Here is a 20,426-nt window from a genome sequence, read left to right on the forward strand (position 1 = left end):
CGACCGTAAAGTCGCAACTGCTGCAGTTGACTAAACTGTTCTGTTCATAATTTTGTCCTGGTTTGTGATTAGTTTTCCTGGGTTTCTATTTCCTGTTTTATTTTGTTAAGTTCTTGGTTTCCTGTTTTGTGTTACTCCCTGTGTTTCCCCTGATTTGTTTCACCTGTGTCTTGTCACCTTTCTGTCCCTGTGTGTATTTACAGCCCTGCCTTCCTCTTTGTTCCGTCTTGTCGTACTAGTCTCTTGTCTCGTGCCTCGTTTTCACGTCAAGCTTCTCGTGACTCATCGTTCATGTCTCGTCATAGTTTTTGCGTCGCTGTTTCTTGCATCATGTTTCATTGAAGCTTTTGTTTCCTCACATTTGGAATTTCCTGCCATGTCTGCAGCGCTTTAAGTTTTGTCTTGTTTCTTATTATTAAATACCATTTTCGCCAACTCCTGCCTCAGCCCTCTCTGTCCTGCATTTGGGTCCTACCCCTGTTATCCTGCAACCCGCTTTCTGACAAATTTCCTTGTATCAACACAAATCTTGTTTTCAAATGTCAAAAGTCAAATGTTCCTCTGCTATTGGCATCTTATCATTTTGCTTATTTTACCTATTATCTCCCTGATTTTAAAACTTTTTAAAAAAAAATTACAGTGCGTTTGAAAGAGAAACTGCAATGCAAGATCGTTTACTCCTTCAGCCATTAAACTGAGCTAAGGAGATAATTATTGACTGATCTGTTCGTGGCACAACACACTTTAGGTAGAACAGATGTGTGCAATTCATTCATCCATTTATTTATTCAGTTATTACTCATCTTTTAACTTGGCACTTTCTTATCACCTTCTATTACGGGCTGATATTTTAATCTTATTTTATCTTATTTCATCTCTTTCATCAATATTTATTCTGCTGTTCATCCATTGTATTTATTGTACTGCTCCTGCTCTGTGTTACTGTTGTGTGAATGGCTGTATGTCTAGATGGTGGACTGTAGAAAATGAATTGCCTTTCGGGCGTTAATGAAACTTTCTGTATTCTGTGAATGTGAAACCAGAGGGAAAGTATCGTGGAGACAACATCAACTTTGAAACTAAAATATCTCTAGAAGAACCATCATCGATACTCTGTGTGCATGGTCGTCTGCACCGAGGCCCCTCTTGAATCCTCCGAGACCACGCTCCCGTTCCTCAGGCCTGGTCACTGGCCGTCGTGGTGCAGGGAACGTGTCCGGTTTAAATGAGCTCTGCAGTCCCACATATGGTGTTTAAATGAGGACTGATGGTCGGTGACTTTGCTTTCTCTGATTACAGTGGGTGTGTTTCCTTACGGGCCACACAGTTCATACACAGGCCACATGATGGGGCCAGTGAGTCACCTCCCGGTTCTGACTTCAAAGTCAGAATAAAAAAATGTGCACTTTGCAATAAACTCATCAAAACCGGACCAAATTTATTATCAGACAGAATCAGTGTTGAGCATTTATATATGAAACAGCTCTGGACAAATGGAGCACTACTACTGCTGATATGTATGTGAGGACCAGTTAGACATTTTGACCGTTGTAGTGAGGACATTTTGACCACATTAGGGTTTAGGGTTAAAGTTAGATTTAGGCTGTCAATGAATGTCCTCACAAAGATAGCCATATAAACAAGCATGTGTGTGTGTGTTTTAAGGTCGGGGGGGCGGGCGAGCCTTGAGCGCCATTTATAGACACACTGAGAGGACGAGTCAGTGTGAATCCATGTGCTCCATGAATACAGCTGCCACACAGAGGGAAGGATATCATAACTTTAAGACAACGCAAGTAAACTCCCAACTTTCTCCTGCTGGAAAGCAGAAGCAGCAGTGACTCTGTTTAACACTTCACACTGAGAGGTGGAGGACTGACTGCCCATAAAGTAAGTCACAAAGACTTAAACTAATGTGAGGTGTTGTTTCTGTCTGTATGGGATAAGGGCCGTGTGGAGGTGCGGTTTTTGAGTTGGGTTTCAGTCAAGCTAGATGAAAAAGAAAAGCTATCTTGTACGGAAAGTTAGCTTTGCCAAGATATGTAACGTGCCTTGGTGTCTCATTTGCCCTGGGGGAGTTAGACGCAGGCCCAACAGCCCTTTAGAGGGAATCTCTATGTTTTATGGATTTTATAATGTGCACAATGGTGGAATTTAAAAGGCAACTGTATTTGAGATAAATATAAATGGACACATGATGGTGAAATAGAACAACTGAATGAATGCAGTCTCGCTTTAAGTGGTAGTCTCTTAGTAAAACTCTGGACAATTTTGACCTGTTTGAACCTCAAACGCCAGTGTGTGTGTGTGTGTGTGTGTGTGTGTGTGTGTATGTGTGTGTGTCGGCTATTTCTTTGGTTAGCAGGTCTCTCGGTGAGCAAACATGTGTTTCATGCAGGCTGAGTCACTGTGTTTTAAAGTTGCAAACAAAACGTGACATGATTCGGTTATTTTGTGGTGGGTCCAAAGTCTCCACAACATACTTTGTTAAACTTAAAGGGGAACTACTGTTTTTTTACAACCTGGACTTTATTTCTAGCATAAAATACAATCATTTAATCACCCATATTACTTTTGTGTCATTTGCACTCGTTCAGGAGATAATTAGGTCAGCGTATATCCATATAGTGGGAGTGACTGGGGCACCCAGACGCAGCCTCTAAATAACGCATTATCTCCCGCGAAACTCATTCATCATAAACAAGCCGACCGTCGCGGGTGACTGCGGCGCTCAGAGATGACATCATCCAGGTCAGAAGACATCATGTGGGGTCTGTAGGTCAATCTACATGATGATGATAACAGGTAACTCCGGACTCAACGGGGAATAGCACTAGCGTGTCATAACAAAATATTGGTGAAATGAAAGAGTTTCACGGCAGATAATGCGTTATTTAGAGGCTGCGTCTGGGTGCCCCAGTCACTCCCACTATATGAATATACGTTGATCTAATTATCTCCTGAACGAGTGCAAATGACACAAAAGTTATATGGGTGAGTAAACTATCGTATTTTATGCTAGAAATAAGGTCCAGGTTGTAAAAAACAGTAGTTCCCCTTTAAGGGTGAAGACTAAGGTCAGAATTAGGCATCATTTAGGGGTCAGTACAGTCTCTTTGAATATTTTTGTGATAATAAAATAAGAGCCCTGTAAATATAAGGAAAAGTCAAAATGGAACAGTATCCACAATCCATTGTGTTCCACTCTGCCATGCTGGGTGTCATTTGAAACTACAGAAGCTACTCTTTCCATTGATACCAAGCATCACATAGCTGAAGCTAACGGTGAATATTTATGTTTTTGTGGTTTCTATAATGTGCACAATGGTAGAATTTGATGATGTACAGGCTGAATAGAATGACCAAAGGTTGAATTGTGTGTACATTTCCTCCTGTAGTGGGAAATAGTAGTATTTTGTAGCCAGATTCCCTTTCAAGAGGTAAAAACCCCAATGTGGTTATCCAAATGTCCAAATGGAGAGTCGGTCTGGTTCTATTTTTACTAAAACCTTTGTAGAATAACTGTGCTTGGTGGTATTTCTATAAACTCTTGGTCCAGTTCTAGTCAGTAGGTTGTTTAATGAGTTCAGTGGCATCTCTATGCATGATATCGTTGCTATCAGGGTGTTTTCTACTATCTAATCAAGAATGGCCTTGATTTTTTGTATAGCACTTTCCAGGATAAAAATGTAAATGCATCCTTTGGTTTATCATAATCTGACATAGTAACAGCCACGATGTTACTGACACGACCAGAGGAAATGTCAGTATTTTTTTATGGATTGTATAATGTGCACAATGGTTTCTCCAGCTGTCATGGCTCCCAGCTTGGCGCAGGCATACAGGAGGAGGTGGTGGATGGCCATCACCTCCATCATTGAAAACCTGTTCTTCTCTGCTGTTCTGCTGGGATGGGGCTCGCTGCTCATCATGCTGAAGAACGAAGGCTTCTACTCTCACCTTTGTCATGGTAAGACCACGTTTGTCAAACGACAAACTCTTCTCCAGTTTGATTGAGAACTCGGTATAGTGCAGATAGACTTCTCCTCAGGAATCATTCTGTTTTTAATATGTTGTATGAGAAAACTTGATCAGGAGACACAATACTTCACAGTAGGTTCTGTAAGTGGCTGTGTTGTCAAATTTTGCCCTTAATGGGTAAATGCGCATCAGAGTAAGTTAAGTTTGAGTCTTTCCTCTATGATCTAATCCAGAAAACGAGACTGTCGGCACCAACATGAGCTCCACGGAGGGCAGCCTTTGGCGGAGTTGTGTGGAGCAGGAGGAGATGTTGAATCTCGGCTTCACGATTGGTTCATTCCTCTTGAGTGCTGCGACTTTACCGCTTGGCCTCCTGATGGACAGATTTGGGCCACGTCCGCTCAGGCTGATCGGCAGGTATGAAAGACACAAAAGACAGTCCTTTTTATAATTTGCTACGGGTCAGAATAATCAGAATGACATTTGTAACATACTGTGGAATTTTTACAATTGTTACCATTCATGTCTTCAAATACTTCAACAGTGAAGCATCCTGTTTCAATGCTTTAACCCAAAATGTGATCATCAAGAAGTTACACTTTGTGTACTTGCATTTAGGTTTATGCAACATTACTGCCAATTAATAGACTGATATTAATTACTTTTCATTAAATCTTCATGTACAAAGTGACAATAAAAGGAAAGAAAACACATAATATCTAAAAGACTCATGAAAAAATGTTGGTAAATGGGTAAGCACAGTCCATTACCACAGCTGTATATCTGTAGCTTAACTTAACATGAACAAAAGTCTATAATCACTAATGGAAATCTTTCTTATTTTGCTTTTTCCTTCAAATTTAACACAACATGTGATATTGTTATTACCTTTTCATTACCTCTATCAACTATGCACCACATGGTGACTTGCCTGAGAGAATCGTACCCCTGCGCCTCAATTTCACGCACGGCCCTTTGCCTCGTTTAGTGGGCTCATGGTGGTGCTACGGATAACAAATACGCTGAGGTCATTTACCACTTACTGAGGCCTTTACAACAAAGTGCAGCATGCCTTGATGACTCATTTCCCTGGGGAGTTATATGAACGTGTTGTTCACTTTGTATTGATGGATTGTAATGGACTGAATGGAGCCATTAAAAAGGCAGACTTGGCTCGAGGTAAAGCAGGAGGCAGGTCCGGCTCAAGACCGAGGGCTGATGGGTAAAAAGCCAGACGGACGGGCATTGTGGTGTGAATGAGGAGCCATTATTGGTGGCTGTATTCTATAAAGAGTCACAGTCTCACCCAGAAAAGACAAATGCCACTATCCCCCAGCAAGGAAACTCGACATGAAATGTGTAGTAATAATCAAAAGTCATATCAGTCATATTCCTGACAAAGGAAAGGGACCAGAGACAAGACTGTATACTGTATAAACTAATAGATGAGCATTTCGTATTAATTATTGCACTGAAGGTGACACAGAGTATAAAAGTGGATGTTTAATTTAGCTGTATACTGAATAAATACATAAATTGTTGTTCTGAGTAGTAAAGGATCACTGAATTGAAATAGAAGTTGATCTTGGGGTTCAGATGAAGAGTTTCTGCAGTTTCTGGAGTTGAGATGGATAGCTCTGCAGAGAGTCAGTAAATTAACTGTGTTAAGAAAAAGTTTTAAAAAGTGTTTCTGTGTCTGCTTACATTTCAGTTTGTGTTTTGCAGTCTCCTGTGCAATGATCGCTGCCGCTGCATACAACCCCGAAGGTGAGACGACTCAGTAAACCTCGCTTGGATCCAAGCAACGTCTCTGCAGAAGCAACTGGACTTGAGTTTCTTAAAGACGTAGAAAGGCTTCGGTATTAAAAGAGTTGGTGGGAGTCCAGGGCATTTAAACCCTGGAGATCTCCACCTATGTCCTAAGGAAAAGGGACACTTGCATGCACAATGTATGCTTTGTCCAGAGATGATTTGAAAGAGGAGACAGCCAAGAAGGGGTTTACGACACCTCTTAGAGTTTAAGGTTAGGTTGACACATATGACCCAAACCACTTCCTTCAAAGGTAAACAGCAAGGTCTACCCTGAGTCAGCTAGAGCAGGAGAGAGGTAAAACACCTTCAAGAAACTCAAGCTCCTCTTTTGTGTAGTTGAGAATTTTCAGACAACAAGACTAGAATAGTCAGAAGTCAAATGAGACAACACTTATCTTTATGTTTATTTCATTACAGCTGATGGTTTATTTGATTTATTTCTTCAGTGCTGTCCGTCCTCATCTTCTTCGCTGTCTCCTTCAACGGCTTTGGAGGAATCTGTCTGACCTTCACCTCACTCACGGTATGACTCCCACCCACAAACAGACACACAGTATTTGTGCTATCGCAAATGTGAATCGGTCAGAGCTCCTTGTACGACACGGCTTCTGCTTCTACGACTTTATTATTTGATAAAATGTTTCATCTTGCGGTGCGGCTCTGTGTGATGTTAAAACACCACACAAGAACTTTTGAATACAGTGTGTATGAATCCAAAAGACATTTCTGCATAGAAATGACCCAAAACATCAGCAAACAAGTCCTGGGAGCTGACAACGAGAACCATATCAAACAAATTAAACAGAAATGTTATACTTGTGCGTTTAATTATTCAGGAAAATGCTCCAATGTTACATATCTGTAAGTTGCAAAAGTAAATGAACCCTTGTTTTCAGTATCTGATTTGACTCCTTTGCACAGCAGTAACAGCAACTAAATGTTTCTGGTAACTGGCGACCAGTCATGGAGGAATTTTAGCCCATTCCTCAGAACAGATTTGCTTCAGTTCTGAGATGTTGATGGGATATCTGTGGAACATGGGGGTGGTAATGTCCTTGTTTGGGCCTGTTCTGCTGCATCTGGACCAGGATGGTTTGTCATCATTGATGGACCAATGAATTCTGAATTCTACCAGTGAACTCTAAAAGAAAATGTCAGGACATCTGTCCATGAGCTGAATGTGAAGAGAAACTGGGTCATGGATCAAGACGAGGCCAAGAACACAAGTGGTTCTACAAAAGAACGGCTAAAGAAGAACAGGATGAATGTTTAGGAACGGCCAAGTCAAAGTCCTGACCTTAATCCAATAGAAATGTTGTGGAAGGACCTGGAGCAAGCAGTTGATGTGAGGAAACCCACCAACATCTCAGAACTGAAGTGGTTCTGTTCATTTACTTACAAGGAGGTCACAGCAGATACTGGAAACCAGGGTTCACTTAGTTTTACAACTTACTAATATAAACTAATAATTCATTTTCTTGAATAGATAAATACACAAGTATGATATTCCTGTTTCATTTGTTTGATTGGGTTCTCTTTGTCTACTTTCAGTTATTTTTGTTGATGTTTTGAGTCATTGTTTATGCAAAAATGTGGAACCTTCTGAATGAAGCAGTGCAACAAGGCTTGAATTATGGGGACAGCAGCTTGGGACAAAGTTCTCAGCTGTCTGCACTTGAATGCGAGACCTCACGGCAACATGTCACACTTTTCCATCTGTCTCTCTGACAAAGTCCAAGCACCTGATTCACCGTGGGTTTACTCTTTTGACACCACGGGACAGTTTTGTGATAGCGATGTGTGTGTGCGTTGAAAAGCAGCACATGCTGTTCTAAATTTTGCAGCAGTCGCTCAGCCAATCTGAAACCTGGACCGTCAACACACCCTCCCGCAGCTCGGTCAACCCCGTCTCTGGGTCTCTCTCTGTCTGAGCGTATCCTAAACTTGACATGGTTCACGGTGACCTCACTGCTGTGGGCATGCTTATAGAGTCACATTGTGGGAATATACTTGCAACCTAGATTTTGACATGGAGACTCCATGGACTCAGGGTTAAGGTTAACGTTGGGAAATAGTGTTATAGGGTTTGGTTGACTCTCCAAACAAATGCAAGACAATGTAAAACAGATGTTTGTTTGTGAAAAAAATAATGCGGTCATTAGCCAGGGTGTTTCAAACACAGGCAAACATCAGAGGCATCACCACGACTGCTGTAGTTGCTGTAGATACGATGTTGACTTGCAGTTATCATGCTGAGCTTGTCCGTTGTTTATTTTTCCCATGACGTGTCCTGGTTTTTGTTTGGTTTGTGCAGCTATGAGGTGCGGAGCTAACCTGACCTTATACAGTAAACGATGAGTTCAAACCGAGTTAAAGCGTCGTGTGAACGGAGCCACGTGGGTATTTGCTGAGAGCTGCGTGGCTGATGTATGTTTATAGTTTATAGAACCGGTCTGACCTTAGTGTTGGTGGTTACAGCATCCGGCTTCTTGAGACAGTTTCGATTGTCATTGTTAATGTTATTTAAATTAAAATAATAATTTAACTCATCACAATTTATTCGTGTTATATTTCTGTTATTATGTGCGTGGACGTTCATTTACGTAATGAACGTAAACCTCAATCGTTCCGACTCTGACCCTAATTTCGATCTTAAACTCTAGAAACTTTCTGCGTTTCTGCGTAACAAACATTCAGATCTTTAGAGGATTTTCACACAAGTCCTGAAAGTAGACAAAGGGAACCCACTCAAAACAAAAGCAGAAATGTTATACTTTTGCATTTGTTTATTCAGGAAAATGAGCCAATATTATGTATCAGTGAGGTTCACCTCTAGGATTACAAGCTAATTTCAAGGTCCAGTCAAAGTCCATGTGTTCAGAAGTGTTTCCATCAATGTGATGAGACTCAGGTGTGGTTCAGTTCTTCGTTTAGTTAAAATAAATCAGGGATTTTTGTCAGTCTGATCTTCACAACACATGTTTGTGGAAGTGTATCATGGCAACGGACAAAGGAGCTTTCTGAGGAGCTCAGAAAAAGAGTTGTTGTTACTCATCAGGCTGGAAATCAAACATATATTATACTTGTGCATTTATTTATTCAAGAAAGTTAATAATTTGCTCATATCAGTGAGTTGTAAAAGTCAGTGAAGCCTTGTTTCCAGTATCTGCTGTGACCTTTTACTGGTTGTTTGTTATTGTTGTTTGTCTGTCCTGATCACCATGACGTGTGCTGCTGCCTTTCTTGGCCAGGTCACCCTTGTGAAAGAGGTCTTGATCTCAATGGGTTTTTTATCTGGTTAAATAAAGGTTATAATAATAATAACCTCCTTGTAACTCGATGTTTCCGGTAACTGCTGATCAGTGGTCTACAGCAGCTTGGAGGACTTTTAGCCCATTCTTCAGAACAGAACCACTTCAGTTCTGAGATGTTGGTGGGTTTCCTCACATCAACTGCTTGCTTCAGGTCCTTCCACAACATTTCTATTGGATTAAGGTCAGGACTTTGACTTGGCCGTTCCTGAACATTCATCTTGTTCCTGTCTGTGAAGGTTCTCAGTCATCCAGGCCATGGTAGATCCAAAAACATTTAAGAAAGGCAACTGGACTTGTAGAGTTTCTTGAAGACGTTTCAATACTCATCAGTTCTAAAAGAACTGGAGTTTAGAACTGAAGAAGCTACTCAGATGAGTGACGAAATGTCTTCAAGAAACTCTAAAAGTCCAGTTGCTTTTCTCAGAAGAGAAACAAGAAGAGATAACACTTGAATTAGAGGATGAACTTAATACTCAGTGGTAACTAATACTCAGGCCAGTTTAGATACAGACTAAAATCAGTGTGTGTGAATATATACTGTATATATATTGTTGATACGCGTGTAGTCTGACCCATTTTGGCGAGTCAGCAGACTCTTTTTTGTACTGACCACATATTTAGTTTCCTCTATGGATTCATATTTATTAACCTGTGGTCTTTGTGCTGTAAAGACAGTAATGCTACTGACCACATCCATGTAAGCGTAAAATAAAATGGCACATTGTCAGTTCTGTAAATTATAAACAGTTAAAATGGGGAAACATGGGAATAACTTTTCATTAATCGTTCTCTCTTCCGTGTAGCTGCCTAACATGTTCGGGAACGTACGATCCACCATCCTCTCCCTGATGATCGGCTCTTACGCTTCCTCGGCCGTCACCTTCCCCGGTGTCAAGGTGCTCACAGCCACACTTGTGCACACAGTATATTCAGACAGTACAACTATATTTGATGCATGCGACAGATAAACTGTAAAAGAAGAAGATAAAGGAAGCATGTCTCTCCTCTCCTTACCTTCCTCTTCTTCCCTTGTCTTCCTCCTCCTCCTCCTCCTCAGGTGATTTATGACCTTGGCGTGTCTTTCCGGGCCATCATGTGGTTTTGGTCTGGCATGGCCTGCATGGTCTTCCTCAACTGCTTCCTCAACTGGCCGTCCGAATCCTTCCCACCTCCTGAAGATGTCAGATACACGTCAGTACAGTCCCTTGTATTTTGTTCAAGATTCTTTGCCAGATCCAGTCCAGTAATCTGTTGTATCTGTTATCTGCCCTAACATGACACCTCTCTTCACTTTTATAGTCCTGCTTAAAGGTTTTCGAATTTTCTACATTTCTGCATAAAATTCAATCAAGGTTTTGTCATCCTGAAAGTCCTGAAAGTAGACAAATAGGTCTCAATCAAACTAATGAAAGAGAAATATTATACTTGTGTCTTTTAGCATTCACTGGTGTAATTCGGAAATCCATTGGTCCATCAATGATGCAGCAGAACAGGCCCAAACCAGGACATTAGCACCCCCATGTTTGATGGAGGGATGAGGTTCTAATGCTGGATTGCAGTGTTGTTGACGCCTCTCATTTAAACCAAACTATTCTACTTTGGTCTCATCTGTCCACTAAACGTTGTCCCAATAGTCTTCTGGCTTGTCTACATGATGATGGTCAGCAATGTTCTTATTGGAGAGCAGTGTCTTTGTCCTCGTCGGTGACGGCGGTGGATAATTACTTATAATTACTATAAGTGGTTTATTTCAGATATGTGAAATGCCTTTCTCTTCTGTCGACAGGAAAAAGTTCAGAATGAGCGAGGTTGAGACTGATGACAACATGACAGGAGACCAGTATGTCGGCCCAGTTGCCATCATGGAAGACACAACCGGGTCCAAGCATCCAGAACCCGAGCAGACTGACTCCCCCAGCACAGCCCAAGGTACATTTATGTCCTGACTGAATTTAGCTACCAATTTCTGGCCTTCATAATGTAATTAGGTCAATCCGTTGCATCAGTTGCTGTTTCAGTTGCAGCAGGACTGCATCAGGAGAAGAACCCAGGCTCAAAATTAAACAATTAACGATTACATAACGCTTGTGTGTTTCATGCCTTATTGTTTGAACTGCTTCAAAGAAACCACTGAGCAATATGAATACAGGAACTGCCTGGGTACAGAAACTCAAACAGCATTAGACTGATGAAAATATAGCTTGAAACATGCAGCAATAACCCTTCTGTAGCAATAACATCAACTAAACGTTTCCGGTAACTGCTGATCTGTCGTCTACAGCGGCTTGGAGGAATTTTAGCCCATTCCTCAGAACAGAACCACTTCAGTTCTGAGATGTTGGTGGGTTTCCTCACATGAACTGCTTGCTTCAGGTCCTTCCACAACATTTCTATTGGATTAAGGTCAGGACTTTGACTTGGCCGTTCCTAAACATTCATCTTGTTCTTCTTTAACCGTTCTTTTGTAGAACCACTTGTGTTCTTGGGCTCGTTGTCTTGCTGCATGACCCAGTTTCTCTTCACATTCAGCTCATGGACAGATGTCCTGACGTTTTCTTTTAGAGTTCACTGGTAGAATTCAGAATCCATTGGTCCATCAATGATGACAAGACGTCCTGGTCCAGATGCAGCAGAACCATCTCCAGACATAGATTAACAGTATTTGCTGAACTAAAGGCTCTTTTCACACGTTATCTCATCCTCTCCTCCTTCAGCTTCGGTGCCGCTCTGTCGTTCCGTTTGCTCTCCCATCCTCCTGTGGAGTGTCATCACCATGGCGATGACCCAGCTGAGGTTGATCTTCTTCATGGGCGCCATGAATAAGATGGTGGAGTTCCTCGTCACCAGCGGCAGCCACAAAAGTAGGCTAGCACCCTCGATGTTGTTGAGAGAGCTTTTGTTTTGGTAGGAGCAATGTCCAATGAGTAGGTGGTGGGGGTGGGGGTGGGGGGGCTTTGTGTGCACAATTGTAGGATTCGTATTTAGTGCAAACAGAGGCTGAAACCCGTTGATATGCTTATAGGACCTTTAAGCAGAGAAACAGAACTTTCTTGTTGCTTTGGTTTTATTTTTTTTCCAAAACAGGATCCTTTTACAAGCTTTTTATTTAAAAAATAAAACAGTTTCTGCCCTCACAGTTCATTATACAGGTTATGATAATCATTTAACTGTGTCAGAGAAAACCAGGGCGGCAATTAAAGACAGTAATTACCAAGAGAACCCCTGCAACATTTCTGATGTGAATTGAGTTTTAATTGAGACTTTAATCAAGTTTTTAATAGTATTTCGTTGTGTTTTGACGTTTAAATAGTTTTTATTGCCTTTGTTAATCACTTTGTAAAGTTTAGAGACTCCAGAATTTAAGATTCACCTCAGACTATTTTAAACATAAAAAACTCAACTGGTGGCATCTTCAAAATAAAAGAAAAGCCACGTATTTGGAGGTGACAGGTGATAAGAAGATGATCAGGAAATGGGTTCATTTTGTTGAGCTGCATTCAAACCTTTCACATTTCATTTCCCCGACCTGTAACTGTCATCTCTTTCAGCCACGGAGGAGCTACAGAAGGAGGTGGAGCACCAAGGTAACGGACAGCATGCTAAGGGTTAATGGCACTGAGACGTCAGTGGTTATGTAGAAGAAGCAGATATAAGCAGATATTTCCCTGTCTTTTATTTGTTGGCTTCCCTCCGTCTCCAGTTGGTTTCTACTCGTCCATCTTCGGGACGATGCAGCTGCTGTGTCTCGTGACCTGCCCCCTGATTGGCTACATCATGGACTGGAGGATGAAGGAGTGTGAAGAGGAGAATGCAAAGACGCAAACGGTCAACAGGTATGAAAAGGCTTCAGCGACTTCACTTCAGAATGAGGCATTGTGTTACCACGAGCAGAGAATGATGAGGAGTGGTTAGTAAATCAGAAAGGACAAAACCCAGTCATCTGTACAAAACAAAGCTTAAACCAAAGGCAGCTGGATTTGCTTGAGTTTTCTTAACCTGGTGAAGCTCGACGTATGAAATAACAATCGTAACATTCAGAATTTAAACCATTTCCACATAAGTTGTATTTTATATCATATCATACCTGTTTCTGTCCTTGCTAAGACAAAGGTGGAGTAAAAACCAAGTGTCTTTGTCTCTGAATTTCTTCTCTGAATTGGTCAATATATATTCTTTAGATTACGATGGTCATTTAATTGTGTTGGTGGAAATTGAGGACGACAAAAGAAAATAATTGCCGAATGAACCTGTGTGACTAACACGGAATAAATGAATGCGTATGTTAAAGGGACACCTTAATCTCCTATAAAAACCAGTTTAATACTAATAATTTATAAGTATGAAGTTGTTATACACTGTTTTAATAAAGCAAATAATCATATTGAAATATCAATTACCATATTAACAATATTCTTCACGTAACCTTTTTAAAATTATCAAAAAGTCGATGAAAGCAGACATTTTGGAAACGGCTGCCAAAAGCGGCTGATTGCAGCGCATGAATGAATCCACCAGGGGGCAGATGACATTATGTGGATGGTGCAGAGAACTCATGTACCAGATATGAAGCATTTGACTCCAGAACTGAAACGTCTTCAATGAAACTCATGCGGGTCCAGTTGCCTTTGCTTTAGCTTTGTTCTCAGATCTACCGTGACCCGGGATGACCGAGAACCGTCACTTGTCTTCTACTTCTGCTGCTTGGACCTTGTAACAAACTCCCCTCCTCCTTAGCTCTAAGTCTCTTTTCACATTTGTCCCTCCTCAGTCGATCAGATCCCCCAAAGAGAGATAGAAAGATCCAGAAACTGACCAATGCCATGAGAGCTTTCATCTTCACCAACTTGCTATTGGTCACCTTCGGAATAATTTCATTGATTGACAACTTGCCCTTACAGGTTAGAAATACCGCACAGAAATACAAAGACAACAGTTTTCATGTCAATGCAGTATCAAGAAGCAATGTGTTTGAATGTACAGATGCACACAGAGAAAAAGAAGCATAATGGGACACTTTAGATAATCTCTTATATATTATCTGTTTCTTGTTGCGTCTCTCTTTCTCTGATAGTTGGTGTCGTTTGTTCTTCATACCATAGTGAGAGGATTTATCCACTCCTGCTGTGGAGGTCTCTATGCTGCTGTGTGAGTAGAACCGCTCAGTTGATTTATATTAAAACTGATGTTGCACAACTAGCTGGCGTATAAAGTAGATCATCTGGCAACAAGAGCCCGAGCTATTTTGTTCAGAGGTTACTCAAAATTTCAGTGTATTTTCACACAAGTCCTGAGAGTAGACAAAAGAGAACCCAGTCAAACACATGAAACAGAAATATTGTGTGTATTTGTTTATTCAGGAAAATGAGCCAATATTAGATATCAGTGAGGGGCAACTGTAAGTTCACCATTGGGATTTGTCTCAGTCTGATCTTCACAACACACATTTGTGGAAGTGATGGCACCGGACAAAGGAGCCAACACAGACCAGAAACTGAGTCATGCAGCAAGATGAGCCCGAGAACACAAGTCGTTCTACAAAAGAACGGTTAAAGAAGAACAAGATGAATATCCAAACGAGTTTCTTGGAGACGTTTTGGCACCCATCTCAGTAGCTTCTTCAGTTCTAAACTTCAGTTCTTTTGGAACTGATGAGTGGTGAAGCGTCTTCAAGAAACTCTACAAGTCCAGTTGCCTTTCTTAAACCCTTTTTGGACCTGTTGACTTCACTCTGTCTTCAGTTGGACCTTCACAGACAAGAACAAGATGAATGTTTAGGAACGGCCAAGTCAAAGTCCTGACCTTGATCCAATAGAAATGATGTGGAAGGACCTGAAGCAAGCAGTTCATGTGAGGAAACCCACCAACATCTCAGAATTGAAGTGGTTCTGTTCTGAGGAATGGGCTAAAATTCCTCCAAGCTGCTGTAGACGACTGATCAGCAGTTACCGGAAATGTTTAGTTACAAGGAGGTCACAGCAGATACTGGAAACAAGGCTTCACTTACTTTGGCATCTCACAGATATGTAATATTGGCCCAGTTTCCTGAATAAACAAATGCACGCAAGTATAATATTTTTGTTTCATGGGTTTGATTATGTTCTCTGTCTACTTTCAGGACTTCCAACTTCGGCAAAACAGCAATTGTAGACATACTTTCGGATCAGAAAATTGCCTGGGTCTGGCTAAAATCAGTCTAACTGGACTAAAACATACAGTCCTTTGGTGTTCATTTGAAATTGTGAGACAAAGATTTTTACATAAAGCTTCTTCATTTGCACCAAATCAAGATCAGACTTGTGTACAACATAAATGTACTCTTTCATTCATAATTTGAAATAAATCTGGTTCACCACCTCATATAAATTATGATTTATCGAATAAGATTTCCTGAATAAGATTTGCACACTTGAATACTTTTTCATTGCAGCAATGTGGTAGAACGGCAAAATATTCTTTTGCATAACTTTCTCAGCTCTGGGGGAAACGAGCTGACAGTGTGATCTCAATATGAAGCATTCAGAATATAAGGGCTTGAAAATTGTGACCCAATTTTGGCTAAACATAAGTTTTATTTCATTTTGAATAAGACAGAAGCCACTCTTCATCTTTATCTTCCTGTACCACTCCTGTAGGTATCCAGCCAACCACTTTGGGACACTGACAGGTATGCAGTCCATGATAAGCGCCGCATTCGCCTTGCTCCAACAGCCACTGTTCATACTAATGTTGGGACCCCTCAGTGGAGACCCTTACTGGGTAGGAAGCAACCACAAACACACCTAACTAAGCTAAATATGTAAATATATGCAGCACAAACTGATATTCCTTCCTCACAACAGATCAATCTGGGCCTTCTCATCTTCTCCCTGACTGGCTTCCTGTTGCCAGGATATCTGTTCTATCACCAGAGAAATCTGATCAGGATGAAGTCCCAACACGAGAAAGAGAATATTTCTTTAGCTCAGTCAGAAAATGGAAGCACAAAAGGTCATGCAAACTGGTATTCAGCTAATGGACACTCTCCCAGTGAGCATGACATTTAAGATTAAATGATCAATGTACAGTAAAAATCTTTTGCGTCCCTCAGACTTTTCTATATTTCTTCATGAAGAAATGACTCAAAACATTAACGTATTTTCACACAAGTCCTGAAAGTAGACAAAGAGAACCCAATCACACACAAAACAGAAATGTTACACTCGTACATTTATTTATTCAGGAACATGAGGCAATATTACAAATCAGTGAGGTGCACCTCTGTTTTGTTTTGTGTCTATTTGTTTAGAAGTGTTTCCAATCAATGTAATGAGACTCAGGTGTCGTTCAGGTCCTCATTTAGTTTAAATAAATCAGGGATTTGATTGAGAATAAATGAAGGAGATTTAAGATGACTGTTGGTTCATCAACAAAGATCAGAAACTGGGTCATGCAGGAATACAACGAGCCCAAGAACACAAGTGATTCTACAAAAGAACAAGATGAATGTTTAGGAACGGCCAAGTCAAAGTCCTGACCGTAATCCAATAGAAATTCCTCAGAACTGAAGTGGTTCTGTTCTGAGGAATGGGCTAAAATTCCTCCAAGCTGCTGTAGACCACTGTTCAGCAGTTACCAGAAACATTTAGTTACAAGGAGGTCACAGCAGATACTGGAAACAAGGGTTCACGTACTTTTACACCTCACAGATATGGACAAATGATTAATTTTCTTGAATAAATATACAGAAACATATAATATTCCTCTTCCATGTGTTGGATTGGGTTCTTTTTGGCTATTTTTAGGACGTGTTAAAATCCACCGATATTTTGAGTGATGACAATGCAAAATCTTTTAAGCGGAATGGTATGCTTGTTTTGTTTTGTTTTGTCTTTCCTTCATCAGTAAGTTGCAACCTCATTCTAGTATTGAAAAAAAAACAAGAGTCAGTGTTGGTGACCACCTGCGTCAACCAGGTGAACTGAGAGGAGAGGATGAAAATTTGAAAAAAACAACGAATAATAAATAGTGTCAAAGAGTCATAGAATTTAAGACGTACTGTAAATGTAAGACATTTTCTTGTCATTGTAGGTTGTACGAGAAATTATGTCTGTTAAGATAAGACAGAGAGAAAAAAGACTGGACTAGCGGAGAGAGAAGTTTAGGCTTCTAAATCCTAGGATGCTGGGAGGTGAAGCTCGCCTACACAAACAAACCCAAACTAAATCGGGAATAACTCCAAAACCATTTGGACCATATGCATGTCCCTGGTCTCTATGGCTAGGTAAGACTTCCCCAGTGCCAGTGACATTGTAGCTGTAACTATGTCTGATTCATTTGTAATAAGCTAAAGAAGAAATTTACATTTTTATCCTGCCCTAAAATATATTCCAGATTAAATAGTATAAAACACCATGATAGCAATGATATTATGAACAGAGATGCCACTGAACTCATTCAGCAACCTCTTGACTAGAACTGGACCAAGAATTTATAAAAAATACTACAAAACACTCATATTCTGATAAGGTTTTAGTGAAAACAGAACCAGGCCGACTCTACATTAGGACATTTGGATAAAATCAAAGTACCCAAAGTGTGACACATTGGGTTTTTACCTCTTGAAAGAGAATCTGGCTACAAAATACTACTATTCTCACTACAGGAGGCAATGTATACACGATTCAACCTTTGGACATTTTATTTAGCCTGGACATTGTCAAATTCTACCATTGTGCACATTATAGAATTCATAAAAATACTGATATTTCTTCCATATGGCTGTTGTTCACACACATGACTGTGCAGGGAAACAAGTCACCAACCTGATTAGATTTCAATGCAAAGCTAACTTTTACTACAAGATGGCTGTACTGTATTTATTATCTCTAGGATCATTAAATGGAGGCAAAGGACCATGAATGAAATTGAGGCACAAGGCTCAGAGTCAGTCAGGCAAGTCACCATGTGGTGCGTAGTTCATGGAGAATCATGTGGATAGGCTCAAAAGGACCACGAAAACAATATCAGTTGCATTTGATGTAAACATTTGATTTGAAATATTGAGACATAAGAAGTAATTCTGACATGCTGAATGTGAAATTCTAAGTTTGTCTGTGTGTTTTGTTTGTTAGAAATGCTGGGGTATAACGGCACTAAATGAAAGGACACTTGTTTACCAAAGGTACATATTTATATATAAAAAACATATCTTCATAACTGAGACATGTTTAATTTTTCAGGTCAGGCTTTTTCGCATTTGTAGTCTAGTCTCTTTTGTCTGCGTCCATGTTTTCCCATCCTTAGCGTTTCATGTCATGCTGGTTTATCCTGGTATATCCTCTTTTTTTTTTCTTCATGTTTACGTTATTCTGTTGGTCTGGATTGTTTTGTATTTCTGCATCAGCTTGAGAAAAGCTTGCTTTTTGTTCTCTGAACCGGCCTCTCGTATGTTGTAGAGACGCAAACATTGAAATGGTAATTTGATTATTCAAAATAATCTGTTTATTTCTGTTCTGGTTAATTTATCAAAAAAACCTGGAGTTACGAGTGATAAGGATTTGTGTTTTCATACTTCCTACAGATCACAGAATTCTGGGTACCGTGACAAATACCGTTGTCATTTTAATAAAAATGTCAGGTAATAATTGGCCTTTTTCCATTATTTTCACCTTATACAACACACAATATGAGCCTGCTAACAGCGGGGCAAACTGAATGGTGTTGGCACCTTGCTAAGTCTTTGTTGGTTACTGTTACATGCAGCTCTTGTAAAAATTATACCCGAAACGCATATGGGCTAAAATTCCTAAAAAGCCGCTGTGGATGACAGATCAGCAGTTACTGGAAATTCTATTCTGGAGGCAATGGACACACAATTTAACCTTTGGTGATCTTGTTTAGCCTCCACATAATCAAATTCTAGCATTGTGCACATTATAGAATCCATAAAAATATTGACATGTCCTCCATATGGCCGGAGTGTGCACACGTAACTAAACGAATCACCAAGGCAAGTTATTTCTGGATCTGTTATGGATTTTGAAGGGATACAATGAAGGGAAGCAAAAATTGGAGAAATGAGATCTCTCTTACTAATTCCTGTCATTGTGGAGAAAGTTATAGCCACATTAGTTGTTTTTTCTTCTTGGGCGAATACTCTCAGGGAGGCTAAGTCAGGTTAAGGAGTTGCACTTGCATGTAATGTTTTTTTGGGGTCTGGGTCTTTGGCATAGGTTCCATATGTGCATGTGAGGAATATTGCGATAAATAACTCTGATGGACACTTGCTCTTTCCGATTTTAAAACTATTGCAGAAACACTGATTTTAAAATCCTTTAATTTCAGTGTTTTCTTGGTTCATTAATTTCATTGTTGAATTTAATAATAATAACAATTCTATATTTATTATATGCATCATTTAAGCCTCCTTGCTGCTTTAAACTACACTTAAACCTCCTTTAACCCCATTCAGCCTTATTAATTACAGTATTGCATATTGTATAAGGTTGAAAGGCGTCAAACCTTTAACACTTTCGTATTAATGCACACATACAGCAAAGCTGCTGGTGTGAGCCCTGGTGGGAAATGGGTCATCCCATAATCATCCACTGTTTCTTTGTTTTTTTTAATGCCTGGATTGCTCCTTTGGTCCACAACACAGACCCATGTGTGTGTTTTCCCCACAACGGGATTTTAGGTTTGTTGTCATTTCAGAGATTGTGCTCATCCCCTCATGGCAGGCTGCCATTTTAATCTCCCCTTTGTGCAGCCTGTGTCATTCTTATGTGGCCACAACGCACCCACCCACCCACCCACACACACACACACACACACACACACACACGTTACTGTGTCACATGAGAGGATTAAAAACCTCATGTCAGAGACAGCTTATGTGCCAAACATGTTTTGGGGAAACTAAAATATGGCAACAAACCTCTATTATCTACTGCAACGCAGTCAAGGAGCTGTGCTACTCTGCACCAGGAAGAGATGAAATGATTCAGGCTCGAACTCAGAATATCAGGATAATGCAACAACAGTAATATTGATGATAATAGAATATTTTTATTGCAACTCTGATTACATACAACAATGAAATCAATAACAATCCAATAATACGCCGAAATAAAAGGATTTTAAAATATGTTGTGATGCAAACCGTGGGTTCGGAATTATATAAACCATATTTTTCATAATTAGCATTTTTTTTTCCCTGCAAAAAAAATGTTTAAAGTCCATGAAAGCAGGCTCCAAACTGCAGAGCATGACTAAATCCAGCAGGAGGCGGATGCCAAGTGTCATATTATTCCAGGTTTTTCAGTATTTATTATGTGGGTG

At 40.2% G+C, this 20,426-nt stretch overlaps 1 protein-coding gene across 1 annotated transcript; it reads left to right on the forward strand.

Annotated features, from left to right (window-relative positions):
- Positions 1-3,816: 3,816 nt before the first annotated feature.
- On the forward strand, positions 3,817-18,535 carry LOC311498291 (large neutral amino acids transporter small subunit 3-like; the record flags this gene model as incomplete). The annotated part of the gene is made up of 14 exons (XM_084558825.1): positions 3,817-3,970; positions 4,215-4,398; positions 5,693-5,748; positions 6,240-6,316; positions 9,911-10,003; positions 10,165-10,298; positions 10,894-11,036; positions 11,822-11,968; positions 12,656-12,691; positions 12,808-12,940; positions 13,876-14,005; positions 14,179-14,252; positions 15,740-15,863; positions 15,947-18,535. The coding sequence occupies 14 exons, from the start codon at positions 3,817-3,819 to the stop codon at positions 16,148-16,150; spliced, it is 1,689 nt and encodes a 562-aa protein (XP_084414951.1). The 3' UTR covers positions 16,151-18,535.
- Positions 18,536-20,426: the final 1,891 nt, after the last annotated feature.

The sequence above is a fragment of the Chelon labrosus genome, assembly GCF_963514085.1.
Source record: "Chelon labrosus genome assembly, chromosome: 2".
In the NCBI taxonomy this organism is placed as follows: Eukaryota; Metazoa; Chordata; class Actinopteri; order Mugiliformes; family Mugilidae; genus Chelon; species Chelon labrosus.